Raw genomic sequence first — 24,318 nt, 5'->3', positions numbered from 1 at the left:
CATTACGTTTAGGGCTCAGTTGCGATCGTTAAGTTTAGGGCTCAGTTGTGATTGTTAAGTTTAGGGCTCAGTTGCGATTGTTAAGTTTAGGGCTCAGTTGCGATCGTTAAGTTTAGGGCTCAGTTGCGATATTTAAGTTTAGGGCTCAGTTGCTATCATTAAGTTTAGGACTCAGTTGCGATCGTTAAGTTTAGGGCTCAGTTGCGATATTTAAGTTTAGGGCTCAGTTGCTATCATTAAGTTTAGGACTCAGTTGCGATCGTTAAGTTTAGGGCTCAGTTGCGATTGTTAAGTTTAGAGCTCAATTGCGATTGTTAAGTTTAGGGCTGAGTTGCGATCGTTAAGTTTAGGGCTCAGTTGTGATTGTTAAGTTTAGGGCTCAGTTGCGACGTTAAGTTTAGGGCTCAGTTGTGATTGTTAAGTTTAGGGCTCAGTTGCGATATTTAAATTTAGGGCTCAGTTGCTATCATTAAGTTTAGGACTCAGTTGCGATCGTTAAGTTTAGGGCTCAGTTGCGATTGTTAAGTTTAGAGCTCAATTGCGATTGTTAAGTTTAGGGCTCAGTTGTGATCGTTAAGTTTAGGGCTCAGTTGTGATCGTTAAGTTTAGGGCTCAGTTGCGATATTTAAGTTTAGGGCTCAGTTGCTATCATTAAGTTTAGGACTCAGTTGCTATCATTAAGTTTAGGGCTCAGTTGCTATCATTAAGTTTAGGGCTCAGTTGCGATTGTTAAGTTTAGAGCTCAATTGCGATTGTTAAGTTTAGGGCTCAGTTGCGATCGTTAAGTTTAGGGCTCAGTTGCGATTGTTAAGTTTAGAGCTCAATTGCGATTGTTAAGTTTAGGGCTCAGTTGTGATCGTTAAGTTTAGGGCTCAGTTGTGATCGTTAAGTTTAGGGCTCAGTTGCGATATTTAAGTTTAGGGCTCAGTTGCTATCATTAAGTTTAGGGCTCAGTTGCAATCGTTAAGTTTAGGGCTCAGTTGCGATTGTTAAGTTTAGGGCTCAGTTGCGATATTTAAGTTTAGGGCTCAGTTGCTATCATTAAGTTTAGGACTCAGTTACGATCGTTAAGTTTAGGGCTCAGTTGCGATTGTTAAGTTTAGAGCTCAATTGCGATTGTTAAGTTTAGGGCTCAGTTGTGATCGTTAAGTTTAGGGCTCAGTTGCGATATTTAAGTTTAGGGCTCAGTTGCGATATTTAAGTTTAGGGCTCAGTTGCTATCATTAAGTTTAGGACTCAGTTGCTATCATTAAGTTTAGGGCTCAGTTGCTATCATTAAGTTTAGGGCTCAGTTGCGATTGTTAAGTTTAGAGCTCAATTGCGATTGTTAAGTTTAGGGCTCAGTTGTGATCGTTAAGTTTAGGGCTCAGTTGTGATCGTTAAGTTTAGGGCTCAGTTGCGATATTTAAGTTTAGGGCTCAGTTGCTATCATTAAGTTTTGGGCTCAGTTGCAATCGTTAAGTTTAGGGCTCAGTTGCGATCGTTAAGTTTAGGGCTCAGTTGCGATTGTTAAGTTTAGGGCTCAGTTGCTATCATTAAGTTTAGGACTCAGTTGCGATCGTTAAGTTTAGGGCTCAGTTGCTATCGTTAAGTTTAGGGCTCAGTTGCGATTGTTAAGTTTAGAGCTCAGTTGCGATTGTTAAGTTTAGAGCTCAGTTGCGATTGTTAAGTTTAGGGCTGAGTTGCGATTGTTAAGTTTAGGGCTCAGTTGCGATCGTTAAGTTTACAGCTCAGTTGCGATTGTTAAGTTTAGGGCTCAGTTGCGATTGTTAAGTTTAGGGCTCAGTTGTGATCATTAAGTTTAGGGCTCAGTTACGCTCGTTAAGTCAACCTATCAAGCCGTTGAAGGCAAGCAAATTCTGGAAAGGGGAGCCTCTTGGATTGCTATTAATTAGCCAAATTAGGTGACTGTTTCCAAGGTGGAAACTTCCGTTGGGGTTGATGGATAGAAGAATCTGGGATGGGGTCATTCTTGAAGACAAGGTCTTTGAAACCAAGGAACTGGAGAAGTGGCAGCTGAGGGTCCTCAACAGGGAGGAATTGTGGTTTCAAGGCTGTTCTCTTGGACTTCTGCAACATCAGTCACTAATATTGTGCATTTTAAGAATGCAACCAAACAATGTAGGTTGGCGGCCCCCAGGGGGAGGGCCTTCTCTGTGGCGGCACCAGCCCTGTGGAACGAGCTTCCTCTAGGATTACGACAACTACCCGACCTCCGGACCTTCAGACGTGAACTGAAGACTCTATTGTTTCAGCGTGCAGGACTAGCCTAAGATAAAAGGTTTTAGCATATTTTAATGGGGTTTTTATTGGTTTTTACTGTTTTAGTGACCAGGCCATGATAATATTTAGTTTTAACTGGGTTTTAATGTTTATTTATTATATTGTTTTAATATGCCTGTGAACCGCCCTGAATCCTACGGGAGATGGTGCGGTATATAAGTTTGATTAATAAATAAATAAATAAAATAAAAGCGATTTAAAGCGGAATTACACCTCTCCTCAGCTCTTGAGTACCCAACTAGGTAAGATCCTAAATTCTAGAAGGGAGTGGAGTTTGCAGAGAGGAAGAGGAGCGGGGCGGGAGGGGGAAGGAGAGGAGGAGAAGGAGGACTGTGGGGTTTGTTGTCTTTGTTGTCTTGTTTCATTACCCATCCAGGTAACATCATCAGTGCTCCTAGAGAGAGGGGTTTATTCTCATTTTATATGCTAGTATCAAGAATGAAAAACATGGCAGCTTCGTAGCTTTTCATTTCATCTCGCCATTAGATCAGGGGTCTCCAACCTTGGTCCCTTTAAGACTTGTGGACTTCAACTCCCAGAGTCCACAGAGTCCTTTGCTGGCTGAGGAACCTTGGGAGTTGAAGTCCACAAGTCTTAAAGGGACCAAAGTTGGAGACCCCTGCATTATGTGTGTGTAGCCGGGGGGGGGGGGGGAATGTTGATTACGAATGGGTTAGTTAGAGAAACGAAACTTCTCCAGTTTCACTGAAGCTTGTGACAGTCTGAAAACCTTTCAAGGGCACTTGAACAGGTGTGACGAAGGCGGCAGATGGTTCCCCTAACAAAGAAAACTTGTTTACATGAGCTACGTGGAGGCCTGGGGGGGTTTGGCTGGGAAAAATCATTGTTAAATACTACGTTCCGATGCCTTGGAATTTCAGAGGTACAGTAGTTTTACTTCGCCATTACCATGCTGTGCTTTCAATAAACAGTATGCTTATTTTTTTTTTAAAGAAATGACACGATCCTGGACTTTTTATTCGGGTGCTAAAGCTGGATGTCGACAGCCCGTTTATATATTTGTAAAGTCAAGAGTAAAAGCGGGGTCCCCTTCTAAGACGGATAGAAAACACACTACGAGATTTGGATGGAAGCTTTTTCATTTTAATATCTGCACAGAGAGAGAGAGGAGGAAAAAAATATGACATTTACGGGGGTGGGGTTTGGTTTATGGAGACATCTACATTCTGAACTGCGCAGGAAGAAGCCAAACACTCTCTCTCTGTGTATATGTGTATATAAAAATATATGGAAATGTATTTCGAAATCAACAAAGCATAAGGGAATGTTAAATGCGCTGCAAGGGCTTGACATCAACGATCAATTCGACTCCCCGGGAACAGACAAATCAAACAAATACATTCTCTCCAGCAAGCCTCTTTTTCCGAAGCCTCACCACTGTTCTAATTGACTGCCACCGAAACAAGTTAAGTCTATAAACAGGAGACAAGATAACACAATGGAATGAAGCGGAGCGGGGTAAAGTTGTAGTAAAGGGAGGGGGGGCGGGCGGAGGAAGAGGATGAGCTACTGAAGGAACCGGCGCACCGGAAAGCCACTGTATGGAATCAGGGGAAGGTGGTACCAAAAGAATTGGGACGAGGTAGACAACGTTTTTAGATTTAGCAGGGAAAATCCTTCTGGAAACGAGGCAGAGGAAGAGGGAGGGAGGGAGGGGTCCGTGGCGCTCTCTTGGTTGTGCTTCTTTCAGAGGTTTCAAGACCCAACTAGGTAACATCATCAGTGCTAGAAGGGAGCGGGGTTTGCAGGGAGGAGGAGGAGAAAGGAGGAAGAGGAGGAGGAGGACTCTGTGGTCCTTGGTGGTCTCTGAGCTTGGTTGCTTTCTTGCAGATGTTTCATGACCCAACTAGCTAACATCATCAATGCTAGAAGGGAGCGGGGCTTAAAGGGAGGAGGGGGAGAAGTAAAAAGAGGAAGAAGAGAAGGAAAAGGATTACCGGGACCTTGGTGGTCTCCGAGCTTGGTTGTTTCCTTGCAGACGTTTCATGACCCAACTAGGGAACATCATCAGTGCTATACGGGAGTGGGAGGAGGAGGAGGAGGAGGAGGAGGAGGAGGAGGAGGAGGAAAAAAATATGACATTTACGGGGGTGGGGTTTGGTTTATGGAGACATCTACATTCTGAACTGCGCAGGAAGAAGCCAAACACTCTCTCTCTGTGTGTATATGTGTATATAAAAATATATGGAAATGTATTTCGAAATCAACAAAGCATAAGGGAATGTTAAATGCGCTGCAAGGGCTTGACATCAACGATCAATTCGACTCCCCGGGAACAGACAAATCAAACAAATACATTCTCTCCAGCAAGCCTCTTTTTCCGAAGCCTCACCACTGTTCTAATTGACTGCCACCGAAACAAGTTAAGTCTATAAACAGGAGACAAGATAACACAATGGAATGAAGCGGAGCGGGGTAAAGTTGTAGTAAAGGGAGGGGGGGCGGGCGGAGGAAGAGGATGAGCTACTGAAGGAACCGGCGCACCGGAAAGCCACTGTATGGAATCAGGGGAAGGTGGTACCAAAAGAATTGGGACGAGGTAGACAACGTTTTTAGATTTAGCAGGGAAAATCCTTCTGGAAACGAGGCAGAGGAAGAGGGAGGGAGGGAGGGGTCCGTGGCGCTCTCTTGGTTGTGCTTCTTTCAGAGGTTTCAAGACCCAACTAGGTAACATCATCAGTGCTAGAAGGGAGCGGGGTTTGCAGGGAGGAGGAGGAGAAAGGAGGAAGAGGAGGAGGAGGACTCTGTGGTCCTTGGTGGTCTCTGAGCTTGGTTGCTTTCTTGCAGATGTTTCATGACCCAACTAGCTAACATCATCAATGCTAGAAGGGAGCGGGGCTTAAAGGGAGGAGGGGGAGAAGTAAAAAGAGGAAGAAGAGAAGGAAAAGGATTACCGGGACCTTGGTGGTCTCCGAGCTTGGTTGTTTCCTTGCAGACGTTTCATGACCCAACTAGGGAACATCATCAGTGCTATACGGGAGTGGGAGGAGGAGGAGGAGGAGGAGGAGGAGGAGGAGGAGGAGAAAAAGGATTATGGGGTCCTTGGTGCTCTCTTGAGCTTGGTTGTTTCCTTGCAGACGTTTCATGACCCAACTAGGTGACATCATCAGTGCTAGAAGGGAGAAGGTTTGCAGGGAGGAGGAAGAGGAATGTAGGGTCCTTGGTGCTCTCAGAGCTTGGTTTTCTTCTTGCAGATGTTTCATCACCCATCCAGGTAACCTCATCAGTGCTAGCAGGGAGTGGGGTTTTTCTCTCATTTTAAATGCAAATATAGTTTGTATTTGTAAACAATGAATAAAACGAGAGTAAACCACACTGATGATGTTACTTAGTTCAGTAATGAAAAGTTTGCAAGAAAGCAACCAGGCTCAGAGGGCACCAAGGATCCCACAGTTCTTTCCCCCCACCCCACGATCCTCCTCCTCCTAGTATTCTCCAAACCCCACTCCCTTCTCGCACTGATGAAGTTACCCAGCTGGATCATGAAACGCCTGCCAGAAAACAGCCAAGCTCAGAGAGTACCGAGGTCCCCTCATTTCAACCCTGAATTGCAAAACGTTCTCCTTTAAGAGGGAAGGTATCTGTCGGCTGCTGCGAGAACGGAAGAGCTGCTTGCGATGCGGAGCCTGGATAAATCGAATGATTCTCAGTCGGTGCCAACCGTGTTATCAGAAAGAGCACAATTTCTGTGCACTTTGGAAATGAGAATCCTGCCCTGCTGCATTGCTCTATCAGATAGAGATGAAATTAAGCCACGGCGCCATAGCTCGGGTGGTATAAATGAAGCAAGCCGACCCAAGCCCAGGGTCGAGAAGGACCGGGCACCGGGCACGGGCACCAAGGAGGCGAAAGAGAGACCCGAGAGGGGCGGAGGGGATGCTAGGTTGCTTTTTGGCCATCAGAGAAGGCATTTCGGAAACGAAGTTGCTGCAGGGAGGCCTCCATCTGCACATCCATTCAAGAGCAGATGCAGTTCCACAAAGCTGCTTTCTGGATTCTTGTCACTCTTTTTATGAATTTTTTTCCCCCTTAAAAAAGAGGGCTCATGTATAAAACATCGCGGTGCTTCCCGAAAAGATGCAATTTACTCTATTTCCGTGATATTAATAATATGCGGCAGGAGGAGGAGGAGGAGGAGATGCTAGGTGCTCAGCCCAAAGACAAATGGAAATATTTTGTAGGAAAAACTGCTTTGTCCTTCATTAAAAAAAATGAGCCAGACTGTCTTATTTTTCTTATTTCCAAACTCAACCACAGTCAGATCTAAATTCCTGGCTCTTTTCTTTTTTTTTCCTTCCTTCCTTCCTTCCTTCCTTCCTTCCTTCCTTCCTTCCTTCCTTCCTTCCTCTCCGCCTCCTCCTCTTCTTCTGATAATGTATAAAGAATGTTAAAAGGGAACGAAGTCTGAAATTTAGCTAAACAAGAAACCAAAGTTTCTGAATGAGATTGTCTGGGTATTTCTCGACAGAAGACAAAGGTTGAAGAATAGAAATAGAATAAAACTTTATTGTCCCTTTAATAAAGCAAGCAATAGGCAGGCAGTGCAGATGAGCCAAGCACAACCCCTGGAGTAGATTCTGAGTAGTTTTTTTTATTGTTGTTGGCCTACAGACAGAATCTTGCCAGACTAAATTACTTTTTTTTTTCTCTTTTAATGACCCCGTAATTCCTTGCATCGGGGTGGAGTCGGGGAAACTGAATGGAGCTGAGTGTTTACTGGCCGGATGCCCTTCCTGTCTCCAAAGGGGAGTTCACTGCAGATATTTTCACACTGTGTCCAGAGAGATAAATATCTGCCGCTATCTGATCTGCAATAATGATAAATACATTCTGTGAACTGCTAGGGAGGAGCCAACTTTGCTCTCTTCCTGCCCACCAGACATTCCAAACTGCCTATTTGGCCTCTGAGAAGAAGCCCCTCCCTCTTGCAAATCCAGACTACATGTTGTGGCCCACTAGCGACCAATGGAGCTGACCACAGAGTTGGACAGTAAGGAAGTTGGGGAGGAGCTTGGGCCAGTCCTGGAGTCTGGGAAAAGCTCGAACAAGGGCTCTGCGTCGGAGGCAGAGAGGGAGATAGACAGCAGCGAGGCAGAGGAACAGCTGGAGCCCATTCCCAGTGTGTGCATGCGCAGAGCTGCCAGAAGACAAGAACAACTCAGAAAGCAGGGTCGACTTGGGAGTAAAGCCACACCTTGGAGGTGATTGGCCCCTCCCATAGGAAACAAAAGAGGAGCAAACAGGGGGGGGGGTGTCTTTTGCAGGAAGCAATTCGTTCGTTCCGTGACTCTGAGAGACTCTGTGCCAAGTTTGGCCTTGTACTGCCGCTGGAAACAAGTTACGTGGCAGCTTGCCAAGCGAGATAAGGTCTGTGTTAATAAATATTCCTCTGAAAGACTGTTTGGACAGGCCCTGCTGACTGTGAATGAAAGGAATTCACAGTCGTGTAAATCAAAGGAGTTTTGAAGGGACCAGGATTCTGCTTCCTGCTTCTTAAGGGAGCCTAGGTCAGAACGCTACACTCCACCACACCAGGTGGATGAGGTACCTCAGAGGGAACCGCGGTTGATGGATCCAAAAACGACAACATTAAAAGTAGACAAGAGCGGGTTTCAATCCAGCTCGGAAGATCTTTGATGTTTATATCACAAAGAACGCATCCCCCCCCCCAAAAAAATGTGATTCGTGTCCAACCGCCGGGCCCCTGTTGATACGAATAACGAGCCAATATTTATATAAACCCAACAAGGACCAGGCCATCTGTGCCATCTGCGTGCACGCTTCCAAGAGACTTTGTGTGTCTTTTGCAAGATGTCCTCTCATCATTAAAGCTCTTTTTCCCCCCTCCCCCCACCATAAATGAACACCGAAAAATGCAGGCACGAACACCGCCTCAGTTAGGGAGAAAGGGAGATTAAAGGAATTCCCAACTGCCCCCCTGACAAAAACAAAGACATGTGTATCAACAATGTACTTCAGGACAGAGGCATCTGCAGAGAATAATGATTCTCTAATTCTGGCCATATGTTGATTTAGGATTTCAAAGAAATGCAAATAAAGAGCACCAGCATAGATGTTTCTGAGTTCGCAGGAATGCACCGGTTTGATCAACTAAGGAGCAATATCAATGTTACTTATTTATTTATTTGGTTCAGTCTTTACGCTCCCCAGTCTCCCCTGGAATTTATCCGCCCAACTTGTCTTCGGCTTCCTTGAATTAGAAGGAAAAATGAAATTAGAAGGAAATTAACTTATGCACAAATAACCGAGCTAAGTCAATTAATGGCTCCATGGAAAAGTTTTCAGTCTGGCTTAGATGCCACTTGTCGTCTGGCCAGGGCTGTTACTGTCACTAAAATTTCCCGAAATATGAAACTCATGACATCTTAAGGCAAATCACAGGAAGGTTACCAAAAAAAAATTTTTTTTTTCAGTTTCACCCTTCCTTCTCCTCCTCTCTGCAAACCCCCACTCTCTTCTAGCACTGCTGATGTTACCTAGTTGGGTCATGAAACATCTGCAAGAAAGCAAACAAGCTCAGAGACAACCAAGGACCACACAGTCTTCCTTCTCCTCCTCCTCCTCATCCCTGCAAACCCCTCTCCCTTTTAGCACTGATGATGTTAGAGTTGGGTCATGAAACATCTGCAAGAAAGCAAACAAGCTCAGAGACAACCAAGGACCACACAGTCTTCCTTCTCCTCCTCCTCCTCCTCCCTGCAAACCCCTCTCCCTTTTAGCACTGATGATGTTAGAGTTGGGTCATGAAACATCTGCAAGAAAACAACCAAGCTCAGAGACAACCAGGGACCCCACATTGGGTGTCTGCCTATAGTTGTGCCCGAGGCTCCAGAAAAGACAGTAACGCTTGTTATGTGCTACATTTTCCCAATGGACTAAACTTTTACTCGCTCTTCCTGCCACAAAGAGAAGCCATCGACCCATTTAGACACGAGCAGACGATCGCTGGAGGAAAAATCCCACCTCTATTCAATGTCTCGCAGGACCCCTCTACGCATCTCCCCTTAGAAGCAACTCTAGCTGCCTTCACCTTGCGCGTTGACGTCCATCTACATGTGGACCTTCCACCCAAGCTGGCACAGGGCAGCTGCCTTAAAAAAAACTTGTCGGTCTTGCGAGGTCTATGTTTACTCCTGCTGGTAGATCAGCTAGGGTCCTTCGGGAGATAGGGCGGTATAAAAATGTGATTAAATAAATAAATAAATAAATAAATAAATAAATAAATAAATAGGGGATGTTGGCTAAACCCAGCCATCTGGTGTTCTTCTGTTCTTTCAGATCTTCCAGTGAGGAGGTTCTTTGCAACCCAGGATCATCTCCATACCTGTCTTCTCCTAAGAAATCACACCGACAAGTGTCCTTCTAAAGCCTTTCTTGGCTGCCATCTGGTGGCTGCTTGTGGAAGGGCCCGAAAAATGCTTCAAATGAACCGTTTCTCCCTCCCAGGGAAATAAAATTTTATTTAGACAAAAAAAATAGTCTATCTCCAGATGCAGGCAGGAAACTTTTCTAGCACAGCCCTGCTGAAACTTACTTTTTTTTTCTCCCTCCGACACACACACACCAACGGGGGGAAAAATGCATCTCTGCTCCTGCCAAAAACGTGAATGAATAACAAATGAACACCAGTTTATCTTCGCCTTCCAAGCCTTTCCTGGAAAAAGAACCCAATTTCCATCCTTTATGGACGCCGGCCTCTGTTATCATCTGTTGCTCTCTCCCACTATCAGGTGGAGCTGACAAACTCCCAGGGGTTGGGGGGGGTTTTTTGAGGGGGGGAGGGGAATGAGAAGGAGGGTTGGGTTTTTTTAATAAACGCTGACATGCACCGAAGTCAGGCTGGACATCTGGTTTAAAACGGGACACGAATACGGACGCTTTCAACAGCCGGAGGAAGGGGCTGCCAAAAAGAGGACGCAGCTAAAGGAGAGGGGTTTATTCTAGTCACATAAACCTTGGGAGGAAGAGAGAAAGAAGGGCAATGAAGGATACCAATTTAGAGAGAGGCTTCAATCCAAACAGGAGAATCTGCTGAGACTCATTCGTTTGGGAAGCGGGGTGGGGGGCAACTCAATGTGACAGTTCAAAGCCCTTAGTTGGGTCAGGGGCGAAAGAGCAGGATCACACGTGAAGTTCCAGTTTAACTGATTTACGGTTTTTATTACTCATGTCCGTGCACAGGAATCTACTTAGCGAATGGTTAGCAGCGGAAATCAAGGAAGGTAAGAGCTGGTTGGTTTGTGGCTACGTAGAGATTCTGGGCCGATTGCTCTTTTGATGCCGCCCGCGGGTTCTGCCAGTCCTTTGCCTACAGTTGGCCTTGTTAAACGGTTACGTGTGACTGCCAGTGCTCTTTGGCACCTGGATCTAGGCAAGCCGTGTTCGGAGGACCAAAAACATCAGCTGGAAGTCACCGCAACTGCTGGATTACTGGAATCCCTGCCTAGAACCCACCTATTTCCTTCCTCCCTCCCTCCCCACATGGTTGTCTTCCTTGCAAGGTAGATGGCAGAAGGAGCACAGCACACAGAAATACTACTTCTATCCTTATTGTAAGGGAGAGAGAGGGAGAGGGAGAAGGAGAGAGGGAAAGGGAGTGGGAGAGAGAAAAGGAGAGGGAGAGAAAGGGGAAGAGGGAAAGAGAGAGAGGGAGAGGGAGAGAAACAAAAACAGAAAGGGAAAGGGAGAGAAAGGGAGAGGGAAAGTAAAAGGGAGAGAAAGGGAAAGAGGGAAAAGGAGAGGGAGAGAAAGGGGAAGAGGGAGAGAAACAAAAACAGAAAAGGAGAGGGAGAGAAAGGGGAAGAGGGAAAGAGAGAAAGGGAGAGGGAGAGAAACAAAAACAGAAAGGGAAAGGGAGAGAAAGGGAGAGGGAAAGGAAGGGAGAGAAAGGGAAAGAGAGAGAGGGAGAGGGAGAGAAACAAAAACGGAAAGGAAAAGGGAGAGAAAGAGGAAGAGGGAAAAGGAGAGGGAGAGGGAGAGAGGGAGAGAGTCAAAGGACCAAACTGGGAAGCTCACAAACAACAGAACCAGAAGCCAGCCAAGTTAAGGCATCCGCGCCTGCTAAACTCACAAGGTGTTTGTTTTTTTATTTTTTATTTTTACTTTACGATTACAGACTCCATTAACAGAGATTTAAACATATGGTCACCTGTCTACCCAAAGAGGTAACCATCTGCTCAGCAAGCCCTGGCTTACAACGTGTGTTAAAAGCGAGCCCGCGGGCGAGCCTCCCTCCTGGGAGAACGGCCCCTTCAATAGCCGAGACATTTTTTTTACAGGCGTCCCTTCGCTGTGACCCACACTTCGGGAGCCTCAATGTTGTTTCATTAACGGGCAGGCCTAAGCCAGCCAGATGGCTCACTTAACGGGAAAGGATAAAACGCCGCAACGGAAAAGAGAATCCGGGGACATCCGTCCTTCAGCCTGAGAAATTGGGCCAGCTTGCCCTTTTGCAAAGGCAGCGGGTGGGCTCCAAGAGACAGGAAGTTGGGGCGGGGAGGGTTGAACAAAGAAAACCAACACAACAGCAGTGCATAGCCAGCTCCTGAATTCAAATACAAATAAAAATCAGGGGCGGTTGGAGAAAGCAATTTGGCTCCGGCCAGAGAATCAATGTACAGAGGATTTCCGATGGAATCGGCCGCGTGAGCCAGAGGCTGAAGAGAAGGCGGCGGTGTTGAGTGGCGTCGATGAAATGCATAAAAGTCTGGATGGATGTGGACCTCAAGTTCATTTCTGGGTTTAGTTCTGAGGATGCCATGTTTTAAAGGACGCTTTAGAGCAGAGGTCTTCAAACTTGGCCGCTTTAAGACCTGCGGACTTCAACTCCCAGAATTCCCCAGCCAGCCATGCTGGCTGGGGAATTCTGGGAGTTAAAGTCCACAGGTCTTAAAGCGGCCAAGTTTGAAGACCTCTGACATAGAGCATAGCTGGCTGGGGAATTCTGGGAGTTGAAGTCCACAGGTCTTAAAGCGGCCAAGTTTGAAGACCTCTGACATAGAGCATAGCTGGCTGGGGAATTCTGGGAGTTGAAGTCCACAAATCTTGAAGGGGTTTGGGGACCCCTGCTTTAGAGGAAATGAAAAGACCTTCAAAGCCCACCAAGGTCAGGAGAATGGATGCTACGTCTCAGGTGAGGAGGAGAAGGAACCAAGAAGGTTTATCCCAAAGTTTTTCTTTGAAGATGTTTCGCTTCTCATCGAAGAAGCTTCTTCAGCTCTGAAGGGGAGTAAGAGGAGGAGGAGGAGGAGCTGCTGTTTCTTGGATGAGAAGTGAAACGTCTTCAAAGAAAATCCAGAAAGTCCAGTTGCCTCTTGAAAAAAGCACCTCTTGGACAACCGTGACCTGGAGGACTGAGAATCTCCAGAGACATATAGGAAGAAACATCTCGAGACGATTGAGGAGGCATCTGCTAGTCCTTTTCAAGGATCTGAATCCTTGAATCTGAATCAAGTCTTCTCTAGAGATTTTAAAGGACAGGAGGGCAAATTCCCACGAGAAGAAAAACAACACTTCAGTGGTAGTAGCAATTTGACCAAAGCATCATTCACTAAGAATGGTTAAGAATCATTTCTTATAAGATCTGGTAACAGAGACCTCCCGGTCATCTGTTGGACACATTTCGATTGGGAGTTCTGTATGAAGCAGAACCTGGGATTATATTATACTTAAACAAGCATTTTACCCCCAGCGGATCCATTTGGAAAGCCATTTAGAAATGTGGAATATACATAACTCATTAATATTTTTTTTATGGTTCTCTTCTTGTTAAGCAACGTAAAAGTTAATAACTTGGTTAATCATTTAATTGAATAACACAACATGAATACATATAAGAGAAGTGTGGCTTTGTGTATTAATTCTTTTCTTCTTCTCTTTTGATGTAATGAATTCTCTGTTCTGTTTTATTAAAAATAAAAAATAAAAAAAATAAAGAGGGTTTGGTTTGATAAAATTCCAGTGGGACCCTGGAACAATATAAGAGGGTATCAATTCAAGACTGGGGCATGCCACTTTCTCTCCTCTTAACAACTTCAACACCCCCTATCACAGGGGTCTGCAAACTTGCTCTTTTAAGAGTTGTGGACTTCAACTCCCAGAGTTCCTCAGCCAGCAAAGCTGGGAGTTGAAGTCCGCCTGGGCCAAGGTTGGAGACCTCTGTTCTAGTCCACCCATCTGCCCAAGGGAGAGTCCTTATTCCATCTGGGACAAATGGTTGTCCAATCTTTTCTGGAAAAAACCTCCCAGAGAGATGGAGGAGCAGATTATCAGGGCCTGGTAGAAATTGATTGGTTGCTGATGACCCCCTCATTCCTTTTTTGGTATCCCCTTTGATCTTCTGGATAATCATGGTCAAATCTCAGGTTGCCTTCTAACAGGGGCGAATTGCTCCTGGTTCAGACTGGATCACCCGATCCGGTAGCGATGGCGGCGGGTGATTTGGAGAACCAGTAGCAAAAATCCCTATCCACCCCACCACCCATGCCCACCCAATGCCTGGTCACCTGCTTCCCCGCTTCTTTTAAAACAATGCTTTTAAATGATTAAAAAAAGAGGCTCTTACGATCACAGCTGAGCCATGCAATCGTCAGAGCCTTTGTTTTTACTTTTAAAAGCATTTTTTTTAGTAATCTCTTCGGCTGAATAGGTTGTAAAAAAATGCTTTTAAAAGTAAAAAAAAAAAATTGCGCGCCCCAGCTGATCACACAGCTCACCCACCCCACGCGTCCTGTTCTACTTACCCCATGCCTCCTTTTGGGGTGCACTGCACATGTGCACCTTGCATTTGGTATGTGGTGCGCACTGGGCATGCGCAGTGCACATACACAGCTAGCGAACCGGTAGTAAACCGGTTCAGATTTCACCACTGCCTTGTAACTGTTACGTTCAAAGAATGATGGGCTTGGTGAATGGGGCTGGAATGAGGACCTACCCAAAATGAGGAGTACACAGGACTATGGATAATGGACTAGGGAGTCTGGATTAAGGAGGAAATCTGGATAGATACTCCAATTTAGAAGAGGGCTCAAAACCTATTTGTTTACCCAGGCCTTTTAATTAGGTTTAACCGTTTTAATATGCATCGTTTTTATATAGTGTACTGTTTTTATTAAGTAATGTTTACAGTTTGCTTTAAAACACACTCTGGTTTTAATTGTATTTCTTGAGTGCTCTGAGCCATTAAGGCATCATGCAAATTCTCTAAATAAATAAAGAGTTCTTTCAATATGCAAAACGCTGCCACAGCCAGGAAGGCAATAAAGACATCTGCAATTACAGGTAATGCCATGACCTGTAATTGCAGAGGCCTTATTTCCTTCCTGGTTGTGGCAGTGTTTTGCATACGCAAGGAACTCTTTTTATTTATGCTGGCTGGGGAAATTCTGGGAATTGAAGTCCACGAGTCTGAAAGTTGCCAAGGTTGGAGACCCCTGACCTACCCAGAAAGACGCTGGGCCTCTGGGTTGAAGGCCTTCTCCTCATTCCTTGGAATTCAGAAGCTTCTCTGTTTTAATTCAAACAAGCAACTGCTAAGCAGTATCCAGAGAAACGGTGACTGAAGCCTGCTTTCTTTGCCACACAGTGCTATAATTTTTAATTAAATTGCCTTTATAGCGCAACTTCAATGGCCCCCACCAGACCTTCCATCATTCCACCGCCTTCAATTCCTTAAGGGGGTTTCCAAAGTGCTTTTCCTATTTCTGAAATGGAGTTAGCACGCGCACATGCAAACACACACACACACGTAAACACAAACACAAACACACAGACACACAGAGGAAGCACCATCTTGAGAAAACCCACAATCTTGGTTTCCTGGCTTCTTTAAGGGGAACTGCAATGCTAGCTAGAGCACAATGGAATTTAAACACGGTCCTGTTTTTAAACCTACGTTTAAGGCATATTTGTATTCATAGATTAAAGGGGGGAAAAACAACAACAGACCAATTAATTAGCAACGGAGAGCCGCTATGGAAGAAACAATAGATCTTGCCCAGGTTAATTCTCTTCTACATGTTGCTGTGCGTAAAAATACAACAACAGGACACCTCCAACGCTTAAGAGGGGTTTGCAGGGAAAGTTATAATTACCTATTTTTATTTTTATTTTTGCATTTATATCCCGCCCTTCTCTGAAGACTCAGGGCGGCTTACACTGTGTCAAGCAATAGTCTTCATCCATTTGTATATTATAGACAAAGTCAACTTATTGCCCCCAACAATCTGGGTCCTCATTTTACCTACCTTATAAAGGATGGAAGGCTGAGTCAACCTTGGGCCTGGTGGGGCTTGAACCTGCAGTAATTGCAAGCTGCTGCTGTTAATAACAGACTGTCTTACCAGTCTGAGCCACAGAGGCTCATTTCTGATGCACTGGAAGGAAAGCAAATTAAATTGCTTGCAAAGATATATATATAAAAAAACCCATCTGAGCAGTCAAGCCCATGTGGATTTAGAAAAGGGGGGGGGCTATCCCAGAGTTATATTTGGACTGTTAAGAGGAAGGGGTGCAGAAAAGACGGGGTCTTATTGGAGAAGCTCCCCCCTCCCCTCTCAAAGTGGTGGAATAACCCTTCCAGGAGAAAATCTATTTTATTTCAACAGGAGCTTCCTGCAGAAACTCTGCTGCTGTTTTAAACCTGTGCTGATATACTTTTGGATTATATTGCTTCCTGCAATGTTCTTAAATTTTATAACCATGCTACCTAAGTGCTGGATGGACAGAAGAAATTCTGCTAATTATAGAAGGATAGAATCAAGATCACGCGAAGTGTTAATACCACTTTATAAGGCCTCGGTAAGGCCACGCTTGGAATGCTGCATCCAGTTTTGGTCGCCACGATGTAAATAAGATGCTGAGACTCTAGAAAGAGTGCAGAGAAGAGCAACAAAGATGATTAGGGGACTGGAGGCTAAAACATATGAAGAACGGTTGCAAGAACTGGGCATGTCTGGTTTAATGAAAAGAAGGACTAGGGGAGACACGATAGCAGTGTTCCAATATCTCAGGGGCTGCCCCAAAGAAGAGGGAGTCAAGCTATTCTCCAAAGCACCCAAGGGCAGGACAAGAAGCAATGGGTGGAAACCAATCAAAGAGAAAAGCAACTTAGAACTAAGGAGAGTTTTCCTGACAATGAGTACAATTAACCAGTGGAACAACTTGCCTCCAGAAGTTGTGAATTCTCCAACACTGGAAGATTTTAAGAAGAGATCGGACAACCATTTGTCTGAAGTGCTGTAGGGTTTCCTGCCTAAGCACGGGGTTGGACTAGAAGACCTCCAAGGTCCCTTCCAACTCTGTTAGTCTATTATTGATTTGAAGGCCAGCAGCCCACTATAATTGGGGGGTGGGAAGGGGCGTAGGCATCAACTAACCAATATCGCACCTCTTGGGGAAAAAAACTGGAAACTGGGAAGATGCTAATTTTAAGAGAGTAACAGTCATCTAGAATTAAGGAGAAATTTCTCGACAGCAACGAATCAGTGGCCTGGCTTGCCTTCAGAAGTTGTAGATGTTCCATGCCTGGAGATTCTCAAGAACAGAGTGGATCGATCCTCATGAGCCACTGTGGCGCAGTGGTTAAAGTGCAGTACTGCAGGCTACTTCTGCTGATCACCGGCTGCCAGCAGTTTGGCAGTTCGAGTCTCACCAGCTGAAGGCCGACTCAGCATTCCATCCTTCCGAGGTGGGTAAAAGGAGGACCCAGATTGTTGGGGACAAGAGGCTGACTCTGTAAACCGCTTAGAGAGGGCTGGAAAGCACTGTGAAGCAGTGTATAAGTCTAAGTGCTATTGCTATTTGTCTCGGATGGTACATGGATCTCCTGCCTTGAGCAGGGGGTTGGACTAGAAGGCCTCTGAGGTCCCTCTTCCAGCCCTGTGATTCTATGATTTCAATTTCTAAAGGCAGGCTGGGTTAATGCATGCAAATCAGGGCTATTTTATGGACACAGAAGCTAGTCGAGAGTCTGGTCAAGGCAAAGGACAAAGTCATAAATCCTCCCTCGCAGCCAATGCAGAACTTCCCAGGAGATGCTGTCCTCTCTGGTTTGATTTATCCGAAGGTTTTCCTTGGAAGAAAAGCTAAAGAAATGGAACCGATGAGGAATGGAGGAGCAGGGACAAGTTTAAACAGGAGGAAGGGAAGAAGCTATGACCATAACGGATCCAATCAATATTTTATGGCTTTCAACTGGGACTGTCTAAAGCAGGGGTCTCCAACCTTGGCAACTTTAAGACTTGGGGACTTCAACTCCCAGAGTTCCTCAGTAGCAAAGCGTTGCTGGCTGAGGAACTCTGGGAGTTGAAGTTCACAAGTCTTAAAGTTGCCAAGGTTGGAGACCCCTGCTCTAAAGGGAAGGAAGCTCAAATCTTCCCAGAGATCTGTTTTAGGTTGATCCTTGCAAATAATTCCTTGCGTGTTTAATCGTGCTTGGCCAACAAAGAATCTGAGGATTCTATAAAAAGGTTCCCCCGCACATGTGTGCAAGTTGTTCCTGACTCTAAGGGGCGGTGCATGAAGAGCCAGCGCTGTCCGAAGACGTCTCTGTGGTCATGTGGCCGGCATGACTCAACGCCAAAGGCACACGGAACGCTGTTCCCTTCCCACCAAAGGTGATCCCTACTTTTCTACTTGCATTTTTTACTTTCTTTCGAACTGCTAGGTTGGCAGAAGCTGGGACAAGTAACGGGAGCTCACCCCGTTACGCGGCGCTAGGGATTCGAACTGCTGAACAGCCGACCTTTCGAGCAACAAGCTCAGCGTTTTAGCCACTGCATCCCTATATGATTCTATATTTCCTTATATGATTCTACAATTCTATGTTGATAGCAGTGCCTGGATGCCCATTTTAGCAGGAAGGGAAGAAATACTCCTTAAAGGGTAGTTTAACAGGTGACCTGATATTAGATAGCAACTGTCCCAGACGGAAGGAGAGATCAAGCAGGGAATTAGCCTGGACTCCTCGGCGGTTAAAAACGCTGAGCTTGGAGAGCCGACGTCTTGGATTTGAGACCCGAGCTCTGCGCAACAGGGTGAGCTCCTGTTCTTGCTTCAGCTCCTGCCCATCTAGCAGTTTGAAAGCATGCAAATGCGAGTAGATAAACAGGTACCACTTTGGTGGGAAGGTAACTCCACTCCCTTCTAGCACTGATGATGTTACTTATTTGGGTCATGAAATGCCTGCAAGAAAACAACCATGCTCAGAGAGCATCCAAGACTCCACGGTTTTCCTCCATTCCACAATCCCCGCTCCCTTCTACAACTGATGGTGTCACCTAGTTGGGTCATGAAACGTCTGCAAGGAAACAGCCAAGCTCGGAGACCCCCCAAGGATCCCCATAATCCTTTTCTTTCTCCTCTTCCACTTTTTACTTCTCCTCCTCCTCCCTCCAAGCACCGCTCCCTTCTAGCACTGATGAAGTTACCTAGTCGGGTCATGAAACATCTGTCAAGAAAACAAACAAGCTCAGAGAAACACCAAGAACCCCACAGTTGTCCTCCTCCTACTACTCCTCTCCCCCTCCCCCCACTTCACAAACCCAACTCCCTTCTAGCACTGATAATGTTACCCTAGTTTGGATCATGAAAGATCTGGAAGCAAGCGCAGAGAGCACCAAGGACCCCACAGTCCTCCTCCTCTTTCTCCTGCTCTTCCTCTCCAAAAACTCCACTCCCTTCTAGTGCTGATGATGTTCCCCAGCTGGGTCATGAAACGTCTCCAAGAAAACAAGCAAGCTCAGAGAGCACCAAGGACCCCTCATGTCAACCCTGAGCTATAAATATTCTCCTTTATTGGCACATCCACATGTTTTTGCGTTCCGTTACCTCCATTTCGGTGCAGTGGGCTTCCACCTTCTGCACCAACTCCTCGGCTTCTCGCACGCGGAAGCTGAGCTGTGGTGAGTGCTCCGATGGATTCAGCTCGCTGTCGTAGAATTCCAGGATGGATCTCATTCCGTCACGGGCCTGGGAAAAAGCGGAAGAAGCTGTTACGTTTCCATTCGATGCAACCCAAAGGACAAGTCGAACACACGCGCAACACTTCCATTCCTCCACTGGACAGTTTTCCTGCTGCTTTATTCCCACGTCTTTCCATTTTGACCGCCCATCAACTATGATAAAAGGAAAGGAAAGAAGCGATGTATTTATTTATTTATTTTAATTTAAGAAAATTTAAGATGCCCAATTCATTCTCAGTGACTCTGAGAGGCTTACAAAGATAAAAACCTAATTGTTGTGACTCGTCCTCCCTCCTCTCCTCAGCCGGGCCTTTTATCAGACTCGGAGTCTGATAATGAAGATGAATGGCCTGTCATGCCTCCAGCCCCCGGCCCTGGCCCCATGCCCGGAGAGGATTCAAGGAGTGAAAGGACAAGCCCGATAAACCTCATTCATACAGCGTGTGTTCCTTTGGCTCAGCCTTCAGAGCAGGAAGCCAGCCAGGTGGTGGAATTAACCGGGCCTACTCCTTCTGACCCGTCCCCTTCCCAGATGCTGACAGCAGATCCAGCTGAAAACAATTCAAAGTGGGTGGACCCTTGCTTCCGGAGATCTGAGAGGCGACGCCAGCAGAAGGAAGGGTGGGGAAGGCCTGGATAAATGCTGAGTCATGGACCCACACCCCACAGCCTATATAAAGAACCTGCTTTTGGCATTCCAACCTTGACTCAAGCAAAGTCTTATCTAGTTTGCTGATATCGGACCCTATCGCTGAAGTCACAACTTGGACTCCTGGCTGCCCTGATAAACCTCGAAGGAACTTGGCAAGCTGCAAAGGCTTTGTTGCCAAGTTTGTTACGGACTTCCTTGACTCGTTCGTCGGAGTGGGGGTGGGACACGACACTAATATAAAACAATAAAAAAGCAATGAGAACCCATCTCCGTTGAAAATTTATACTAAATACGATATACTTGTATGGGTAGTCCTCGACGTACGATCACAATTGAGCCCCATGGGGCTTCCTTGAAGGGCATCCGGAGGCTGCAGTTAGTCAGAATGCGGCTGCGGGTGATAGAGGAGCCCTCGTGGCTCCCGCATAACACCATCCTGCGAGGCTGCACTGGCTACCTGTGGCCTTCGGGTGCGCTTCAAGGTTTTGGTGACCACCTTTAAAGCGCTCCATGGCATAGGGCCGGGTTATCTGGGACCGCCTACTGCGACCAGATACCTCTCACCGACCCGTGCGCTCTCACAGAGGGACTCCTCAGGGTGCCGTCAGCTAGGCAGTGTCGTTTGGCGGCGCCCAGGAAGGGCCTTCTCTGTGGGGCTCCCACCTCTGGAACGAACTCCCCAGGACTCCGTCAACTTCCTGACCTTCGAACCTTCCGTCGCGAGCTCAAGACACATTTATTCATCTGTGCAGGACTGGCTTAGATTTTAAATTTAGAGGGGTTTTAAATTGATTTTAATATTTATATTTTATATTTATATTTTTATTTTTAATAATTTGGGCGTTAGAATAAGTTTTTTAAGGATTATTTTAATTTGTATATTGATGTTTTATATGCCTGTGAACCGCCCTGAGTCCTTTGGGAGATAGGGCGGTATATAAATTCGAATAATAAATAAATAATAAATAAAAATAAATAAAACTTGTATGGGTAGTCCTCGACGTATGATCACAATTGAGCCCCAAATCTCTGTTGCTAAGTGAGACATTTGTTAAGTGAATTTTGTCCTGCTTTATCACCTTTCTTGCCACAAACCCTAGACCATCTCACACAAATGGTTGTCCAGTCTCTTCTTGTAAATCTCCCGTGGTGAAGCACCAACAACTTCTAGATTACTTCTTCTCACTGTCAGTAAGTTTCTCCTTAGGGTTAGAATTAGAGAGATGATTGGCCTCTCCCATAAGGCAGCCAAAAAAGCCAATGCATTAACAGAGGGATACAATCAAGGTTAAGTGAGGTACTAATACCACTCTATAAAGCCCTAGTAAGACCACACCTAGAATCCTGCATCCAGTTTTGGTCACCACACTATAAAAAAAGATGTTGAAACGCTAGAAAGAGTGCAGAGAAGAGCAACCAAAATGATTAGGGGACTGGAGGCTAAAACATACGATGAATGGTTGCAGGAACTGGGCCTGGCTAGTCTAGTGAAGAGAAGGACCAGAGGGGGATATGATAGCATCTTCCAATATTGGAGGGCCTGCCACAGAGAGGAGGGGGTCAAGCTGTTTTCCAAGGGACCTGAAAGCCAGACAAGGAACAATGGATGGAAACTGACCAAGGAGAGATTCAACCTGGAAATAAGGAAAAATTTTCTGACAATGAGAACAGTCAACCCATGGAAGAGAAGTTGCCTTCAGAAGTTGTGGGAACTTCATCACTGGAGGCTTTCAAGAAGAGATAGGACTGTCATTTGTCAGAAACGGTGTAAGGTCTCCTGCTTCAGCGGGTGGCGGGGGAGGGTTGGTCTAGAGGACCTATAAGATCCCTTCCAACTCTGTTAATCTGAGTCAAAGCTCCTGCCTGCTGAGAATGTCCTCTTTGTATTGCCCTCAAGCTCCAGGGAAGTCCTCTTATGATCTGAACTCCCTCTTCCTACTGATTGTCATCTGAATTATTGAGGCCGAATCTAGCTGGTGTTTGCTAAGCTAACATCGTGAACTGCTGCTCCTGGAAGTCACAGTCGCTTAGACTGGGGGAGTTGCCAAGGCATTTTGCTTACTCAGCTGCCTCTCTCCAAGAAATGAATTATGGGGGAGGGAGGGAGGGAGGGTTACACTTCAGCTTTTGGTGAACAGATCTCCGCTTTTCCATCTGGATCCCGAGCAGGCTTCAAAATTGGCTGTCAAGCCTCAAGTGCTTTCTAATTGTTCATCTGAGGAGGAAGAGGCTATAAATTCAGGATGGTCTGAAAAGCCAACGGAAAGCATCTCCCGGTAAAGACATCACAGAGGTGTTCACAACACTCAAGAGCAAGGTTGGGTAGGAAAGGCTGGTGGTGGCCCAGCAGACCAACCAGGCTTCTTGCAGAAGAGTCTCAACATCTTTTATGAAGCATGGGGACCAGAACTGGATGCGGTATTCCAAGCGTGGCCTTACCGAACAGTATATAAAACGGTACTAACACATCATGTGATCTTGATGATTCAAGGCAGGAAAGCCAAGCTGATGAAGAAGAGGGCAAGGACGGCTTTTGTCTTCTGCCAACGGAGGAATTGGCCTCATCGCTTTGGCTCCAAAGCATCTTCAGATGTGAATTATGAAGAGGGGCGGTGATGGAAAGTCCTGTCGGATCAGTTTCATCTTTCAACCCCAACCTCACCAAATGATCCTACAAGCTCAAGGTTGCAGGAATGAGCAGCAGATTCAAAAGGTCCAACATTCACACATCAGGGTGACATGATTGTTGTTGTTAGTTGCGAAGTCGTGTCTGACCCATCGCGACCCCCATGGACAACATTCCTCCAGGCCTTCCTGTCCTCTACCATCCTCTGGAATCCATTGAAGCTCACACCGACTGCTTCAGTGACTCCATCCAGCCACTTTGTTCTCTGCCGTCCCTTCTTCTTTTGCCCTCCATCGTTCCCAGCATTCAGCTCTTCTCCAGGGAGTCTTTCCTTCTCATTAGGTGGCCAAAGTATTTGAGTTTCATCTTCAGGATCTGGCCTTCTAAAGAGCAGTCAGGGTTGATCCCCTCTAGGACTGACCGGTTGGATGGCCTTGCAGTCCAAGGGACTCGCAGGAGTCTTCTCCAGCACCAGAGTTCAAAGGCCTCAATTCTTTGGTGCTCAGCCTTCCTTATGGTCCAACTTTCACAGCCATGCATTGCAACTGGGAAAACCATAGCCTTGACTATACGCACTTTTGTTGGCAGGGTGATGTCTCTGCTTTTTAGTATGCTGTCTAAATTTGCCATGGCTTTCCTCCCCAGGAGCAAGCGTCTTTTAATTTCTTGGCTGCAGCCCCCATCTGCGGTGGTCCTGGAGCCCAGGAAAATAAACTCTGTGACATGATAGCATCTTCCAATATTTGAGGGGCTGCCCCAAAGAAGAGGGAGTCATGATATTCTCCAAAGCACCTGAGGGCAGGACAAGAAGCAATGGGTGGAAACTCATCAAGGAAAGAAACAACCTAGAACGAAGGAGGAATTTCCTGACAGTGAAAAGAATTAACCAGTGGAACATCTTGCCTCGGGAAGTTGTGGGTGTTCCATCACTGGAGGCTTTAAAGAAAAGTCTGGACAGCCATTTGTCTGAAATAGTACAGGGTCTCCTGCTTGAGCAGGGGATGGACTAGAAGACCCCCAAGGTCCCTTCCAACTCTGTTATTCTATAGATCAAACTTGGCATGAAACAGATCAGCAACAATTAACACAACCCATCCAGGATAACTAATAGGAGAGACTCGATGTGCATTAATTGCTTTGCATTTCCTATTAATTCTATTAATTGCTTTGCCTTTTCTATTGAAAAGAAAGAGTACGATAAAAATCAGCTAGAGCTCTACTCTTGACTTCTTATTTCAGTGACACTTCAGGTTCGTTCTCTCTTTGCAAAAATGGAGCCCAAAAGAGCAGAAAACGTAGCAAACAAATTTGCTAAATTCGCGTATTAATTGTATACTTATTCAGACAGTTCGTTTGGACTTTTTCCAGTATATTGTCCCTTATTCTGGTTTGGCTTTTATAGTTTCTTCCACGATCTGGGCTATTTGACACCGAGTGTCTAATTAGTTGTTGTCCACAAAAATCAATGGAAACAAAATTAAAGTTACAAATCTAACTAAAGTCAGTCGGATACCTGTGGGGAAAACTTGTTTCGGGGAGAAAGTTTATACAGTGTCATAATTTTATTGAAATCCTATATCTTCCTATTGACTTTTATTGTTTCAAGTGAGATGCTAGAATTATCGTTATTAGAGTCTCTGTGTTGCTTGCAGGTCAAAAAACCGGACTCTTCCTTTTATAAACAAGCTGTAATTGTCTATTTATTGACCCATAAATCTCTAAGCTGACTGCCTTCACTACACTTCTATTATATT

The 24,318-nt window shown here is 45.7% G+C and overlaps 1 protein-coding gene across 3 annotated transcripts in view; it reads right to left on the bottom strand.

Moving 5' to 3' along the window:
- The window catches only part of MAD1L1 (mitotic arrest deficient 1 like 1), a 389,702-nt gene that overhangs the window by 231,047 nt on the left and 134,337 nt on the right, over window positions 1–24,318 (bottom strand). For all 3 annotated transcript variants that reach the window (XM_058157103.1, XM_058157104.1, XM_058157105.1), the window contains exon 12: window positions 19,153–19,293. In XM_058157103.1, the coding sequence (XP_058013086.1) occupies window positions 19,153–19,293 (141 nt within the window). The remainder of the gene's footprint in view (window positions 1–19,152; window positions 19,294–24,318) is intronic.

The sequence above is a fragment of the Ahaetulla prasina genome, chromosome 14 (assembly GCF_028640845.1).
Source record: "Ahaetulla prasina isolate Xishuangbanna chromosome 14, ASM2864084v1, whole genome shotgun sequence".
NCBI lineage: Eukaryota > Metazoa > Chordata > Lepidosauria > Squamata > Colubridae > Ahaetulla > Ahaetulla prasina.
Note: the sequence above shows the minus strand (reverse complement) of the source record. Positions and strands in the feature narration are given on the sequence as shown.